Source organism: Pelodiscus sinensis, chromosome 22 (genome assembly GCF_052426305.1).
Source record: "Pelodiscus sinensis isolate ZL-2025 chromosome 22, ASM5242630v1, whole genome shotgun sequence".
Classification (NCBI taxonomy): Eukaryota; Metazoa; Chordata; order Testudines; family Trionychidae; genus Pelodiscus; species Pelodiscus sinensis.
Window position 1 is genome coordinate 13,562,132 of NC_143073.1, and position 17,137 is coordinate 13,579,268.

A 17,137-nucleotide genomic window follows, 5' to 3' on the forward strand; every position below is an offset into this window, starting at 1 on the left:
TTTGAACACAATTGTCCTTTATTTTGTACATCAAGAAAAGGGGCTAGGGAAGGGTAAGTAGAAGGAGGTGAGGGAGGAATGGGGTACGAGCCCCTGATGGGGAGGAATGGGATGGCTCTGCGGGCTTCTGGGGGTGGAAGCTCTCCTGCAGCCCCCCAATTGCCCCCTCTCCCCAGATGGCAGCCTGCGGCAAGTGCAGCCGGGCTGATGGCCGAGTGCTGTGATGTGCCCAGTGTGGGCACTCCGGGCACTCCAAGCCAGGACTGGTTTGCAAGCGGGGCACCCCTGAGAACTGTCTGTCCGGGGTGGGGGTCGGGTCCCTTTAAGCGCAGCCCTCGGCTAGCCTGAGGCAGCAGCTCCACGCTCTAAGTCCTCTGATGCCCTGCCGGCACTGCTTCCGGCCATCCTTAAGCCCGGTTCAGGGTCCACTTAATGTGGACATGCTAGTTCGAATTAGCAGAATGCTAATTCGAACTAGTTTTTAGTTCTAGACGCGTTAGTTTGAATTAGCTTAGTTCGAATTGGGGGGCTGCAGGAGAGCTTCCACCCCCAGAAGCCCGCAGAGCCAGCCCAGTCCTCCCCATCAGGGGCTCGTACCCCATTCCTCCCTCACCTCCTTCCACTTACCCTTCTCTAGCCCCTTTTCTTGATGTACAAAATAAAGGACAATTGTGTTCAAAAATGGAATCTGTCTTTATTGAACAAAACTGGGGGAGACTGGGAAAAGGAGGTGGGAGAGGGGAAGAGAGAGGGTGGGAGAGGGGAGGGCAACTACAATGATCAGGGGTTGGGAACAGGTCCCATATGAAGAGAGGCTAAAGAGACTGGGACTTTTCAGCTTAGAAAAGAGGAGACGGAGGGGGGACAGGATAGAGGTCTCTAAAAGCAGGAGTTGGGTGGAGAGGGTGCATACAGAAAAGTTCTTCATTAGTTCCCATAAAGAAGGACTAGAGGACACCAAAGGAAAGGAATGGGTAGCAGGCTTCAAACTAGTAACAGAAAGTTCTTCTTAACAAAGCAAAGAGTCAACCTGTGGAACTCCAGCTGCAGGAGGCTGTGAAGGCTAGAACTAGAACTGAGTTTAAAGAGAAATGAGATCAAGTCATGGAGGTTGGGTCCATGGAGTGGTATTAGCCATGGGGTAGGAGTGGTGTCCCTGCCCAAGGTTTGTGGAAGGCTGGAGAGGGATGGCACGAGACAAATGGCTTGGTCACTGTCTTCGGTCCAAGGTCCCTAGGGTTGGCCACTGTCGGCAGACAGGCTACTGGCCTAGATGGACCTTTGGTCTGACCCAGTACGGCCATTGTAAGCTCAGGGCTCAGGGTCGGGGGTCTCAGTGGACCACCTTGATTTTCATGCACACCTGCTCCTAGGTGGCCAGGCTGGCAGCTCTCCTGCCCAAGCCGGCCACTTTCCTGTGCCTAGTGCGGAGATCGTGGACAAGGTCCACGATGTCCGCACTAGCCCAGGCGGGTGCCCGCCTCTTGCGGTCCCGGGCAAGCTCCCAGGAGCCGCCAGCCTGGTCCCGGGAAGAGGGGGAGAGCTGGGGGCATCGGGTGGCTGGCTTGAGCCGTGCCAGGTGCAGGGTCTGCTGGCTGGGTGCTGGCAGGCTTGCACCTGGCACGGGCACCGTAGCCAGCCCGTGCCCCTTTAAGGGCTCTGGGGCCGGGAGGGGGGCAATAGAGTTTCCCTGGTGTTGGCCAGAGTGGCCACCAGGGAAACCTGGGGAGGGCTAGCCTCCCACTAGTTCGAATTAAGGGGCTACACACCCCTTAATTCGAACTAGCTAGTTCGAACTAGGCTTAATCCTCGTAAAATGAGGATTACCTAGTTCGAACTAAGCGCTCCGCTAGTTCGAATTAAGTTCGAACTAGTGGAGCGCAAGTGTAGCACCTATGAAAGTTAGTTCGAACTTACGTCCGTTAGTTCGAACTAACTCTGTAGTGTGGACATACCCTAACTTATTTTTATCAGTGTATAAAAGAGGGGTCATGGAAGGGGTCATAGCATTATTGGTAGGAGTATAAAAAATGGGTCTATTACAGAGTAGGTGGCTGAGGTTCTGTGGCCTGCAAGGTGCAAGAAGTCAAAAGAGATGATTATGAAGTTCCCTTCTGACCTTAAAGTCTATGGCTGTGTCTAGACTGGCAAGTTTTTTCGCAAAAGCAACTGCTTTTGTGGAAAAACTTGCCAACTGTCTACACTGGCCGCTTGAATTTCCGCAAGAACACTGACGATCTCATGTAAGAAATCAGTGCTTCTTGCGGAAATACTATGCTGCTCCTGTTCAGGCAAAAGTCCTTTTGTGCAAAAGCTTTTGTGCAAAAGGGCCAGTGTAGACAGCTCAGATTTGTTTTGCTCAAAAAAGCCTCAATTGCGAAAATAGCAATCGGGGCTTTTTTGCACAAAAGCGCGTCTAGATTGGCACGAACGCTTTTCCGCAAAAAGTGCTTTTGCGGAAAAGTGTCCATGCCAATCTGGACGTGCTTTTCCGCAAATGCTTTTAACAGAAAACTTTTCCATTAAAAGCATTTGCAGAAAATCATGCCAGTCTAGACGTAGCCTATGTGATCCCTGTAACTGACTGGTATAAGTTCTAAGATAGACACCATTAAAACAGCAAAAAAGTCCATTAAAATAATCTAGGAAATGTAATGCCTGTTTAACCACTTTACTGCAGAGTGAAGGAGGCCCAGTGCAGCCTCATGCTCTTCCAGCATGTGGATGGTATCCAAACTTACACCTCTGAAAGCCACAAAACAAAGAGATAAAGTATCTTTCAAACCTGCAACGCAGCCTTAACTCTGCCCCACATCAGACAGTAGTCACTGGTAATGATTTAGTACATGTGGTGCAAAGGACATCCATTAGCAAGAGAAGAGGCAGATTCTTCATTCTTGTAGCCTCCAAGTCAGACTGGAGGCCTCAATGAATGATGATTTAGTCAAACACAAGGTATTGGGCTCAATACAGAAATAACTCCACAAAACTCTATGGCTTGTCGAATGAGGTCGAATGAGTAAAGTCTTACCAAATTCAAGGTCCATTTTGATCAATCCACAGTCAGAGAATTTTTAAATGGTAAATTTAATGATTTCAGCTATTTAAATCTGAAATTTCACAGTGTTGTAATTGTAGGGGTCCTGACACAAAAAACAGCTATGTGGAGGTTGCAAGGTTATTGTATGGAGGTTGTGATGTTGCTACCCTTCATTCTGTGCATTGCCTTTGGAGCTGGGTAGCTGGAGATTGCGGTGGCTGCTGGCCAGGAATCCACCTCTGAGCAAAACTACCACCAGCAGCAGCAGCGCAGAAGGAAAGATGGCCTGGTCTGGCATTGCCACCCTTACTTTTATGCTGCTGTCTGCAGAGCTGGACTCTCTGGTACACTGCAAGCAGCAGTACAGAAGTAAGGGCAACATGGGTATGTCATTGTCCCCCTTACTCATGTGCTGCTGCTGGCAGGGTGCTGCCTTCAGAGATGGACACTCGGCCAACATTACAACCATCGCTCTCCAGCTCTCCAGCTCTGAAGGCAGCACAGAAGTGAGGGTGGCAATACTGTGACTCTTCTAAAATAACCTTGTGATCCCTCTGCAACTTCCTTTTAGATCAGGATCCCCAATTTGAGAAACACTGGTCTGACCTATGAAATCCACATGGTATAGGCTAAAAGCAAACAGCAGGCTAGATTTCACAGTCCATGATGCATTTTGCATGGCTGTGAATCCGGTAGAGCCCTACAGATGAGACAACCTGGCCTGACAAACCTATCAGTCTGTCAGACTTGAAAAAGGACTATGAGAACATGCCATTGTGTGTGTTGTGTTCCCCAGACTGAAATACCAGCATTTGTCTGCCTGCCCCTCAGCTGTGTGCACTGGGTCTGCTGTCGCTGTCACTGAAAAGTGGCAGGATTAGGGTTTCGATTAGGATGAGAAGTTTGGCAGAGCTGTGATTGTGGTGTGAAGAGAGGTGCATGTGAATCCTGAGGACCAAAGTCTGCCTCATCTCCATGCTGAGTGGTGTAGACTGGATCAGTGAAGGTGCACAAGGATGCGTTGTTGTCATGAGGATAGCCAGCAGGCGAGTGGCCAACATGCTATTGGTCTCTAGGGTTTCCAGAGGGGTAAGTGAAGCAATGGGTCAGAAGGGATTCTCAAGGGGCGGATAAATGGAAGGTAAGATTCTGCAAGTCTGATCTATCTGGTGCAAAGATAGCTCAGTGTTTGCATGCTGGCCCGGTGGCGATGGCTTCCATTCTCTAGGCCTAAACCCAAGTTCTGCCTTAGCACAGAGGTTAGACATTGTGTTGTGCTGCTCCCATGCTCTGTTCCCAGCGTGTTCTGTAGCATGGGATGGGACAGTGCTAGTGTGTGTGTCACGGACATGTTGGGATGATGTGGAAAGAGGACAGAGTAGAGGTTTCATTGTGGGAGTGACATATACCATAAATCCTCTTTTCCCCTTCTAAGAACAGCAGGAACAGGACTCCTTACCCAGCGAGGACATGTTCTTGTAGTTCTCCTGCATGACGGCTCTGTAGAGGGCTCTCTGAGCAGGCTCCAGCAGAGCCCACTCTGCACTCGTGAAATACACAGCCACCTCCTCGAAGGTCACCGACACCTGAAAGAGTAAGAATCCAACACTCAGCACATGCTGCCCCATTCACAGCCTCACCATTCATAGGGGCAAGGAACCAATCAAAGGGAAGCTCTGGGAGCTCACAGTCTACAGAGTCCTAACCCCACACTGCACAGACCCTATAAGACACATCAGGGTGAGAGAAGAAAGAAAGAGAAAGAGAATCCCTTGTCTCTCATACGGAGAGGGAAGGGTCTTTACATTTCTCACACCCCTACAGGGTTGATACAGGAAACAGAACCTTCCAAGAGCTGAGCTGTTCTCAGTGTCTGCCTTACTGGGCTGTGAGCTGTGAACCCAACTCCATGCCATTGCTGGTGGAGACTGGAGAATCTGGCTCTGCAAGCCATGGTGGTGGGGTACCCCAAAAGTGGGCTCAGTGGTATTTCAGCACATCAAGTGACAGTCTCAAAGGTATCTCTGTGATCAAACCCATCACGCTCTGTTCCTAGAATCTAGGCCCAGATTAAGCAAGTCCCTCGCAGATTTGTTACATCCTGTCCCCTTCCTTTTCTCCATCCCGTGTATTTCCTGCCACTCACCCACCTCCAGACCAATCCCCCCAGAAGTTCCCACATCTTATGTAGTCAGTGCCCCCTCCCTCAAGCAGGAACCCACCAGCAATCCCCCAATAAACCCTACCTGAACTGCCTCTACTGCAGCCATTTCCCTTCCCCATCCCATGGCAGGATGAGATGAGCTGGAGCAAAACATGGACATCATTCTGCAGCCTGTCAGGGCAAGAAGAGCACACTGCAAAGCTATTTCAGAATATCAGAAGTATCCCGAAATAGCTATTCCATGTCTATTGAAGCAGCCCGTTGTTTCAAAATAACGGGCAGTTTATTCTGACATCCTGGTAACCCTCATTCCACAAGGGTTAAGGGGAATTTCAGAGTAGTGAGTTATTTTGAAATTTGGCGCTGTGTAGAAATAAGCCATTTTGAAATAACATTGAAATAAGCTATGCAATTTGCATAGCACAAATTGCGTAGCTTATTTCGAGCTAAGGGTGTAGACACACTCTAAGGTGTCACAGGATTACTTGTTGTTAAAACAGAGCTCAGGAGAGCAGGCAGGTTCTCAAAAAGATAATATTAAAGGCATAACTGCAAATTATCCCGATCCAAACGTAAGAGTTCGAGACCAGTAAGGCAGCTGGAAATAAAAAAGAAACCTTCAAAAAATGGAAACATGGATGAGTCCAGAAAAACAGCACAACCAAGTAGAGACAAGATCAGAAAGGCCAAAGCACAGAATGAGTTACTCCAAGGAACGGACATAAAAGGCGCTAAGATCTGGTTCTGGAAGTACATTAGACTGTCTATACTAGAGACAGATGTCCCAATGCAGATGCACGGTGTAAGATTCCCTGCCTAGTCACTCTACGCAGGTAGGAGGGAACTCTCCCATTAACATAACTAAACCACCCCCAACAAGTTGAGATAGCTATGTCGGTAGGAGAACATCTCCTGCTGCCAGAGCACTGTCCACATCAATCCTGTTGGTGTGATGGGGCATACCTATCCCAACATCGCCCCTCCAGGGTTAACCATTCATTGCAGCCTGAGGAAGCCATGCCCCTTCACCTCTTCTGGGCATTCTTAGCCTGGAGGCAAAATATCAAAGTGATAACTCCACCACGTCCCTTCCAGTCCTACAGTCCTATGATTCCAGGCTGGGGAAATGCTTGATCATGTCAATGCAGGGCAGATCTGGCCCCTCCCACCAGAACTGACCCTACCAAAGCTTTCTTATTAGGGTTGCCAGATACTTTCACAAAAAATCCCGAACATGGCAGGAAAAAAAAATTGGTTGAGCAAAATAAATGGGGAGCCAAAGTTGTTGAGCAAAAAAAAAAAAAAAAATCACTCGGAGTCTCCAGACTATGCGTTGATGTTGGCAGAGCCTATAACTGCCCTAGGGGGCTAGCACCAGCTGGAAAAAGTCCTCGCCTGGGTCAGTCACAGAGGAAGCTTTAATTACAGTCACTTCCCAGCCGCAGCTGCTAAACCTGATCTCTCAGATTACAGGAGGGAGGGAGGAAGGAAGGAAAAGGGCAAGTTCCTCCATGCCTTTAGCAGCATCCAGAATTCTCCATTGAGAACAGCTAATAGAACCACCTCCCCATCAGCGGTGGATATATAGGCCAGGGCGAGTAGGGCAGCTGCCCCAGGCCCCAAGCTTCAATAGGCACCGCGCACGCTACTACCTGTCGGCTGTGGCTGTAGCGCATGCGCGAAATTGTGCTGCCCTGGGCCCCGCAAAACTCTCATCCGCCCCTGCTCCCCATAGGGACAGATGATCTAATTTGCCCCCATGTTAATCTGGAGTCAATTCTTGTTCTCCTTTGCAGTGAATATGTATCAACACTGGTTTCAAAGGCCATGTCTACACTATGCAGAAGATTGACGCTGCCACGGTCGATCTTGTGGGGTTCAATTTAGTGGGTCTCATGAAGACCTGCTAAATCAAACTCAAAAGGTGCCCCCCATCAGCGCTGTTACTCCTGCCCCTCACGGGGAGTAAGCTCCCATCGGCCTCCCACTGTGTGGACAGTACAGAAATTCCATTTAAGATACATCGACTCCAGCTAGTTAATGAACATAGCTAGAGATGCGTATCTTAATTCAATTCTCTGCTGTAATGTAGACCAGGCCAAAGAGACCAGAATCATCACTCAGGAGGTATAAAGCCAAAATCCTTTTAAACCGGCCATTGTTGGGGTGGAGGAGGCAGGGATTAACCCTCCAGTTTCCTTCTCCATCCCTAGAATTCAGATGGACTCAGGGAAAATTTTCCTTTTAAGACCTGAAAATCCTGCAGTTTCAAAGGGAAAAGAGAAGCTAAATCTGCCATGATTTTATATCCGAGTTAGGAAATGGATAAAAAGTTACCACCACCCGGAGCCAACCATTCACACATGCAGAGGGAGCCCTGGGGGAGCTTCTTTTCCAGGAGAATGGAGGAGACTAAGTAGTTCGGAAATACCCATGATCTGTCACAGGCTCCCAGAAGTGGCTGCATCTCAGTGCTGCAGGGAGCAATCCTTCGTGGACACCTTTGGCCGTGGGGCCAGGGACACTACTGGTGAATGGGCTGATGGGAAGGTGAGAGGTTAATCCTGCAGCATAGAGATTCGCAGGCAGGCAGTGCACTGCCTGGGATAGGGAAGAACCAGTTACCCAGATAGCAGCCCCCTGCACAGCTGTGCCATCTATGACCAGCCAACTTTCCTGTGAACAACTGGCAGCCACTGATCCCCCAAAGACAGGGAGGCCTTGGGCTTTGATGGGCATTAAATTGGGGGCAACTCTCTTTCACTGGCCCATATTTTTAATGGACATAAAAGGGGAAATAGAGAATTCTAAAAGGAGCAGAGATAGATTATTTATATCAGGGTATGTCTACACTACCCCGCTAGTTCGAACTAGTGGGGTAATGTAGGCATACCGCACTTGCAAATGAAGCCCGGGATTTGAATTTCCCGGGCTTCATTTGCATAAGACGGGCGCTGCCATTTTTAAATCCCGGCTAGTTCGAACCCTGTGCTGCGCGGCTACACGCGGCACGGAGTAGCTAGTTCGGATTAGGCTTCCTAATCCGGAATGAGGAGTACATTCCGAACTAGCTACTCCGTGCCGCGTGTAGCCGCGCGGCACGGGGTTCGAACTAGCCGGGATTTAAAAATGGCAGCGCCCGGTTTATGCAAATGAAGCCCGGGAAATTCAAATCCCGGGCTTCATTTGCAAGTGCGGTATGCCTACATTACCCTCCTAGTTCGAATTAGGAGGGTAGTGTAGACATACCCTCAGAAATTATCCCCGCAAAATCTCCACTGGGAAGAATGACTCAGGGCTACCATCTCCCTCATGGGAAGGAGGAGTTGCTGAAATTAAAAAAACATGGGAACATCCCCCAGATCCGAGAGGATTTTTAAATTGACATTTCATAATGACATGGAAAAACAAAAAATCTGAGATTGCCAATCTCCTATTCACCAATGGGGGAGTGTGACGGGGCAGGACCGCCCCGCCACTCGCGGGCGATAACGGGGACCCCCGGGGAGCTAGACGCGGCCGCGGCAGGGCCCGGCGATCGAGGGAGCGGGGCCGGGGAGGCCGGGACGCGTCATCACGACGCGCCCGGGAACGTGGCAGAGGACGTCACGGCCGCAACGGCGGAGGGGGAGGGGGAACCCGGAAGAGCCGGGGGAGTAGAAAAGGCGCGGGGTGCGACCGGCAAGGGGGGAGCAGAAGGAAAGCAAAGGGAGGACGGCGAGTGGGAGGCAACGGAGGGAGTAGCCCCGGAGGAGAAGGGGCCGGTCAGGGTGACCACATAGGCCGAGCGGCCTAGCGGAGTGGAGGAGGACCCAGGGCGGGTCGTGTATCCCGGGAGCAGGTGCGTTGGGGTACTACCCCCCTGCTACCACCGAGAGGCACGCTCTCGGTGTCAGGGCCCTGGGTCGGGGTCCGGAGTGAGGGCGGGCCTGGACCCCCCACTCCGCCAAGGAGGTACGCAAGCAAGCGGTGCATTGGGCACTACCTGACTGTAAGCAAAGCAGTGGGGGCGGCGGACTGGGGCTGCACCCCGTGACACGTGGTGGAGAATGTGGGCATTTTTGCGCCCCTGAAACCTAGGGTGCGAGGGTGGTGGTTTGTTTTGTTTTCCGTTCTCGCTGGCTGGTGGCCACTCTATCCTAACTACCATTTCAAATAGGACACGGCACCATGGATGCCGACAAAATTGTAGAATGGCTGGTGGATAGCCAGCGCCAGCTCCAGAGGCAACAAACGGAGGCGTTGCGACAACTAACCTCCGAGTTTAGAGAACAGCAGAAGCAGCTGGTAAGGGAGCTGAAGGATGGGACAGGCCTGATCGGACCCACCAATGAAGAAGAAGAGGAGGCGGCGGGCCCAGCGCGACTCCCCATCAGGCTCACCAAACTGGGGGCCGAGGACGACGCCGAGGCATTCCTGGTAACTTTCGAACGTGTGGCCACGGCGGCCCGTTGGCCCCAAGAGCACTGGGCTACTATACTCGCCCCTTACCTGTCCGGTCCGGCCCAGCTCGCCTACCGGAGTTTGTCCGACCGGGACTCGTTGTGCTACTACAAGGTCAAGGAGGCGATCCTCGACCAACTTGGTATTTCGCCCGAGACGTACAGGCAGAGGTTCCGGGCGGCCAGATATGCAACGGGGGAGCGGCCGCGGGCAGTCGCGTAGCGGATCCGGGAAGCCGGGTTTCGGTGGCTGGAACCGTCCACCAAGACCGCAACTCAGGTGGCCGACCTGGTCGTACTCGAGCAGTACCTGCAAGTGCTCCCCGCGGAGGGCCAACAATGGGTACGGCGACACCTGCCCAGGACCCTAGAGGAAGCGGTCACGCTCATGGAGCACTTCCTGGCAGCCGAGACGCCGGAAGGACATGGCAAGGTAGGCACAACGACCAACCCGGTGGGTCGGGGAGGCCCTAGCCCCAAAGGGAAGGAAGGGCGGGACAACACGGGGCCTAGGGCTGGAAGCCCCCCAGTCCGAGGGCCGGAGCGACGATTGGCCCCGGTATGGCGCGGTACCGAGGACCACGGAAAAGGGGAACCCCGGGCCGAAGTCGGAAAGAGGGCGGAGGACGCACAGAGGATCCAACCAAAACCGACGTGCTACCAGTGCGGCCAGGAGGGCCACATCCGCCGGGACTGCCCCATGATGGACTGCACTTACGGCCAACCTAGACCCCGGAAAGGCCCGCGGCAGGAGGTAAGCCGGGCCCGCATGATAAGGCGGATACGCTTGAACGGGGAGGTAGTAGAGGCCGTTCTAGACTCAGGGTGCGGACAGACGCTAGTGCGGAGAGACGCGTTAGGAAGATCAGGGCACACGGGGGCACAAGTCTGGATCAAGTGCGTACACGGGGACACCCGGCCGTACCCGACGACCCGCGTGAGGCTACACGACGGGAGCCAGGGCGGGGAATTACGAGTAGCAGTGACTCACCGACTACCCTACCCCGTGTTACTAGGCCGGGATTGGCCCGGGTTGCGGCGGCTGCTAGGCGAACGGGGCCCTCCCGGCGTAAGGGACACGCGGGAGGCGTGGGCTACCCAGGAGGAGGAGGAGACGATGCCCCCACAAGGGCTAGGCGGGGAGGAGGCGCGGATGACCCTAGAGGTCGACACAGGCGACTTCCTAGCCTTGCAGCGGGAGGACCCGTCATTACAGCACGCCTGGGAAAACGCGCTAGAGCCCCGGGTGGAGGGCGAGGGGACCCAACAGCGAAGCGAACAGGGACCCCACTTCGAGGTCCAAGGGGACCGGCTGTACCGGGTCCCGGGGACGGCAGGCGGGGAGACCCAGCTACTCGTCCCAAAAGCATACCGGTGGCGGGTGATGGAGATGGCCCACAACAATCCCTGGGCCGGGCACTTGGGAACCGAGAAGACGCAACAACGGGTGATCCAGCGGTTTTATTGGCCAGGGGTATACCAGGATGTTAAGAACTTTTGTAGATCATGCCCCCAGTGCCAACGGACAGCGGAGGCCCGGGTCCCACGGGCTGCCCTCGTACCCATGCCGCTAGTGTCCGAACCCTTCGAGAGGATAGGTTTGGACCTCGTGGGGCCCTTGGAGCGGACTCGGAGAGGGCACCAGTATATATTAGTGGTGGTTGATTACGCCACCCGCTACCCAGAGGCTGTTCCCCTACGCAAGACCAACGCGGCCACAATAGCCGATGAGCTGGTGAAAATGTTCGCCCGCGTCGGGCTCCCGAAAGAGATCCTGACGGACCAGGGGACGAACTTGGTATCGCGCCTAATGAAAGAACTGTGCAGATGGCTGCAGATAAAGAAGATTCGCACCGCAGCCTACCACCCTCAGACGGACGGGCTGGTAGAACGTTTCAACAAAACCCTAAAAGCCATGTTGCGGAGGCTGGTCCAAGACGACCCACGAGACTGGGACAAGCTGCTGCCACCCCTGCTCTTCGCAATATGAGAGGTACCGCAGTCCTCGGTAGGGTTCTCTCCGTTCGAACTATTGTACGGCCGACGCCCGCGGGGCATACTAGATTTGGTGCGGGAGGGTTGGGAAGAGCAGGCATCCACTGCCCTAGGGGCGGTCCAATACGTAATCAAGTTGCGGGACCGCATGCGAACTATAGGCAGGTGGGCGCAAGAAAACCTGAAAAAAGCCCAAGAAACCCAGGCCCGCCACTACAACGCAGGGACGCGGCTAAGGGTCTTTAACCCGGGCGACCCAGTGCTGGTCCTATTGCCGGCAGGGGAGTCCAAATTATTGGCCAAGTGGCAGGGACCTTACCGGGTGACCAAGAGGATTGGGGAGGTGGACTATGAAGTCCAGGTAGGGGGAAAACACCGGCAGAGCCAAGTGTACCATGTCAATCTGTTAAAACGATGGGTACCCCGGGAGGAGCCCCCATCGGAAGCCCTTAGTACGGAGATCGAGTTCGGACCCTGGGGTGAGGAAGAGGTCACTTGGGCGGCCAGCCCCATGGGGAGGGAGCTAAACCATACTCAACAGGCACAACTTCGGGCGGTACTACAACAGGCGGCAGCCAGCCTGACGAGCCGACCAGGGAGGACGACCCGGGCGTACCACGAGATCACGACAGAACCGGGAAGTCGAGTGAGGGATCCGGTACGTCCCATCCCCCGGAAGTTGTGGGACACGGTCCAAAAAGAGCTGCAGGACATGTTGTGGTGGGGAGTGGTGGAAAAGTCACGGAGCGAGTGGCGGAGCCCCATCGTACTGGTCCCGAAGAAGGATGGAGCCATACGGTTCTGCATAGACTTCCGTAAGTTAAACGCGGTATCGAAGTTCGACGCATACCCCATGCCCAGGGTGGACGAGCTACTGGAGCGCCTGGGGCGGGCGGAATACCTATCAACGATCGACCTTACGAAAGGGTACTGGCAAATACCCCTGGCGCCGGCGGCTAGAGAGAAGACAGCATTCGCTACCCCGTTCGGTCTATTCCAATTCGTCACCATGCCGTTCGGGTTACACGGCGCAGCAGCCACATTCCAGAGGCTGATGGACGAGATCTTAGAGGACCATCGCCACTACGCCACAGCATACATAGATGACATCGTCGTCTTCAGTAGGACGTGGGAGGAGCATTTACAGCAGCTGGGAGCCGTCCTGCGAACGCTCCAACGGGCCGGGCTCACAGCTAACCCCAAGAAGTGCCAGTTCGGGAAGAGGGAGGTATCCTACCTCGGGTACACGGTGGGGAGGGGCCGGCTAAAACCACTACTAGACAAGGTATGCGCCATTAGGGATTACCCCCGGCCCCACACCAAACGACAAGTACGCCAGTTCCTGGGCCTTGCGGGGTACTATAGACGGTTTATAAAGCATTTTGCCTCCCTGGCGGCCCCTTTAACAGACTTGACAAAGAAAGAGAAACCCAGAGGGTGGTGTGGACGCCCCAAGGGGTGAGGGCGTTTGAGGCACTCCGGCAGTGCCTGGTATCGGGCCCAGTACTACGGTCCCCCGATTTCGAGAAGCCGTTTCTCTTGCAGACTGACGCCTCCGAGGTAGGGCTCGGGGCAGTCCTCGCACAGGAGGAGGAGGGCGCAGAGTACCCCGTAGCCTACCTAAGCCGGAAGTTGTTCCCTAGGGAAAGGAACTATGCCGTAATAGAGAAGGAAGCGTTGGCCATCAAATGGGCCATAGACTCGTTACGCTACTTTCTTACAGGCAATACCTTCACGCTGGTGACGGACCACGCACCGCTGAAATGGATGCAGTCCATGAAGGATAACAACGCGCGGATAATGCGGTGGTACCTGAGCTTGCAACCTTTTCGTTTTGACATTAAACACAGACCTGGTAAAGATAACGTGAACGCAGACTGTCTCTCGCGGTTGCCGGGTGACGAGCAACCGGAGGGCGGGCCGACTGTAGGAAGGGGGGAGGTGTGTGACGGGGCAGGACCGCCCCGCCACTCGCGGGCGATAACGGGGACCCCCGGGGAGCTAGACGCGGCCGCGGCAGGGCCCGGCGATCGAGGGAGCGGGGCCGGGGAGGCCGGGACGCGTCATCACGACGCGCCCGGGAACGCGGCAGAGGACGTCACGGCCGCGACGGCGGAGGGGGAGGGGGAACCCGGAAGAGCCGGGGGAGTAGAAAAGGCGCGGGGTGCGACCGGCAAGGGGGGAGCAGAAGGAAAGCAAAGGGAGGACGGCGAGTGGGAGGCAACGGAGGGAGTAGCCCCGGAGGAGAAGGGGCCGGTCAGGGTGACCACATAGGCCGAGCGGCCTAGCGGAGTGGAGGAGGACCCAGGGCGGGTCGTGTATCCCGGGAGCAGGTGCGTTGGGGTACTACCCCCCTGCTACCACCGAGAGGCACGCTCTCGGTGTCAGGGCCCTGGGTCGGGGTCCGGAGTGAGGGCGGGCCCGGACCCCCCACTCCGCCAAGGAGGTACGCGAGCAAGCGGTGCATTGGGCACTACCTGACTGTAAGCAAAGCAGTGGGGGCGGCGGACTGGGGCTGCACCCCGTGACAGGGAGAGACACGAGGAATTTTGGATCCATTTTCTGAAATTAAGAGAGGAAAACAGGGAAAGATATGGGATTTTATATCAACAGCTACATAGGTAAAGGACTAACATTGGGGTGAACAGCTTCTTCGTATTTTATAAATAGAAAATGGGCAACATTTGTGAGAATTCTGTAGCAATACTCAAGACAAGGGCCAAATCTGGGGACATTCTCTGTTAATCATACATTAACACTATCGAGACAGAACAAGCGGATGCATATAAAATCAGTAATGGATAAATGAAAAGAAAAGGGAGGAATGTTAGTGTTTTTTATATAAATCTTTGATAATTTAGATGAAAACGGGTCCAAAATTGATACTATGAGAGAAAACCACAAAGAACTAAGGGTATATCTACACTACAGCGCTAATTCAAACTAATGGATCCAGACTAAAAAACTAGTTTGAATTAGCGTTTTGCTAATTCGAACTAGCATGTCCACATTAAGTGGACCCTGAACAGGGGTTAAGGATGGCCGGAAGCAGTGCCGGCAGGGCATCAGATGAGGACTTAGAGCATGGAGCTGCTGTCTCAGGCTAGCCGAGGGCTGTGCTTAAAGGGACCCGACCTCCACCCCGGACAGACAGTTTTCAGGGGTGCCCCGCTTGCAAAGCAGTCCTGGCTTGGAGTGCCCTGAGTGCCCACACTGGGCACATCACAGCACTCGGCCATCAGACCGGCTGCACTTGCCGCAGGCTGCCATCTTGGGAGAGGGGGCAATTGGGGGGCTGCAGGAGAGCTTCCACCCTGAGAAGCCCACAGAACCAGCCCAGTCCTCCCCATCAGGGGCTCGTACCCCATTCCTCCCTCACCTCCTTCCACTTACCCTTCCCTAGCCCCCCTTCCTGATGTACAAAATAAAGAAAACATGTGGTCAAAAATAGAATCTCTCTTTATTGAACAAAACTCAGGGAGACTGGGAAAAGGAGGTGAGAGAGGGGAAGAGAGAGGGTGGGAGAGGGGAGGGCAACTACAATGATCAGAAGTTTGGAAGAGGTCCCATATGAAGAGAGGCTAAAGAGACTGGGACATTTCAGTTTAGAAAAGAGGAGACTGAGGGGGGATAGGATAGAGGTCTATAAAAGCATGAGTGAGGTGGAGAGGGTGCATCAAGAAAAGTTCTTCATTAGTTCCCATAATAGAAGGACTAGAGGACACCAAAAGAAAGGAATGGGTAGCAGGCTTCAAACTAGTAACAGAGGGTATGTCTACACTACCCCGCTAGTTCCACGAGGAGTACAGATAGTTCGGAATGGCTACGTAGTTCGAACTATCTAGCCCGTGCCGCGTGTAGCCGCGTGGCACGGGGTTCGCACTAGCCGGCTTTTAAAAATGGCAGCACCGGCTTTATGCTAATGAAGCCCGGGAAATTCAAATCCCGGGCTTCATTAGCAAGTTCGGTATGCATACATTACCCCGCTAGTTCGAACTAGTGGGGTAGTGTAGACATACCCAGAAAGTTGTTCTTCACAAAGCAAAGAGTCAACCTCTAGAACTCCTTGCTGCAGGAGGCTGTGAAGGCTAGAACTAGAACAGAGTTTAAAGAGAAGTGAGATAAAGTCATGGAGGTTGGGTCCATGGAGTGGTATTAGCCAGGGGGTAGGAGTGGTGTCCCTGCCCAAAGTTTGTGGAAGGCTGGAGAGGGATGGCACGAGACAAATGGCTTGGTCACTGTCTTCGGTCCATCCCCTTCAGGTTTCCTAGGGTTGGCTGCTGTCGGCAGACAGGCTACTGGGCTAGATGGACCTTTGGTCTGACCCAGTACGGCCATTGTAAGCTCAGGGCTCAGGGTCGGGGGGTCTCAGTGGACCACCTTGATTTTCATGCACACCTGCTCCTGGGTGGCCAGGCTGGCAGCTCTCCTGCCCTAGACGGCCACTTTCCTGTGCCTAGTGCGGAGGTCATGGATGAGGTCCACGATGTCCGCACTAGACCAGGCGGGTGCCCGCCTCTTGCGGTCCCGGGCAAGCTCCCGGGAGCCGCCAGCCTGGTCCCGGGAAGAGGGGGAGAGCTGGGGGGCATCGGGTGGCTGGCTCGAGCCGTGCCAGGTGCAGGGTCTGCTAGCTGGGTGCTGGCAGGCTTACACCTGGCACGGGCATCGTAGCCAGCCCGTGCCCCTTTAAGGGCTCTGGGGCCGGGAGGGGGGCAATAGAGTTTCCCTGGTGTTGGCCAGAGTGGCCACCAGGGAAAGCTGGGGAGGGCTAGCCTCCCACTAGTTCAAATTAAGGGGCTACACACCCCTTAATTCGAACTAGTAAGTTCGAACTAGGCTTAGTCCTCATAGAATGAGGTTTACCTAGTTCGAACTAAGCGCTCCACTAGTTCGAATTAAGTTCGAACTAGCGGAGCGCTAGTGTAGCGCCTATCAAAGTTAATTCGAACTAACGTCCATTAGTTCGAATTAACTTTGTAGTGTAGACATACCCTAAGGCAGGGGTAAGGAACCTTTTTTGAGTGGGGGGGCCACTGACCCACAGAAAAATTAGTCAGAGCCCACACCTAAGTGAGAAGTAGGAAAAAAACTGACCCCTCACTCATATGGTCCCTGACTGAGAAAGAGAAAGATACTTCCCACATTCCCCTCACAGCACACCAAAGCCGGGGAGGGGGAGGCAGCTAATAGATTTCATATGCTCCAGCCCCATAGAGGAATGGCGGGGAGGCTGGAGTGCCAGCATGGCATCGCCAATGCTGGGGGAAGCCCCGAGCCTCAGGGGCCAGATACAGGCAAGCCGGGCACCGCACTCAGCCCCCAGGCCTTGGGTTCCCCACCCCGATCTAAGGGGATTTTATACTGAGTCAGGAAAGTTGGAAAGTTCAATAAACAGACAGCAATGGTCCCTCCATGCTAGTTCCAAGGGCAGCATGATGCCTTTGGTGAAGCTGCATTAAAAAGGCAAGAGAAGGGGTACAGAGCAGGAAGGCTCCC

The 17,137-nt window shown here is 53.9% G+C and overlaps 1 protein-coding gene across 5 annotated transcripts in view; it reads right to left on the bottom strand.

Moving 5' to 3' along the window:
* The window catches only part of LOC102463552 (uncharacterized), a 587,148-nt gene that overhangs the window by 567,588 nt on the left and 2,423 nt on the right, over positions 1-17,137 (bottom strand). For 3 of the 5 annotated variants that reach the window (XM_075907181.2, XM_075907180.2, XM_089772483.1), the window contains exons 2-3: positions 5,287-5,375; positions 4,500-4,626 (exon numbers count right to left, since the gene is read on the bottom strand). In XM_075907181.2, the coding sequence (XP_075763296.2) occupies positions 4,500-4,626; positions 5,287-5,367 (208 nt within the window). In that variant the 5' untranslated portion in view covers positions 5,368-5,375. The remainder of the gene's footprint in view (positions 1-4,499; positions 4,627-5,286; positions 5,376-17,137) is intronic. The other 2 variants (XM_089772484.1, XM_089772485.1) reach the window with 1 other exon arrangement.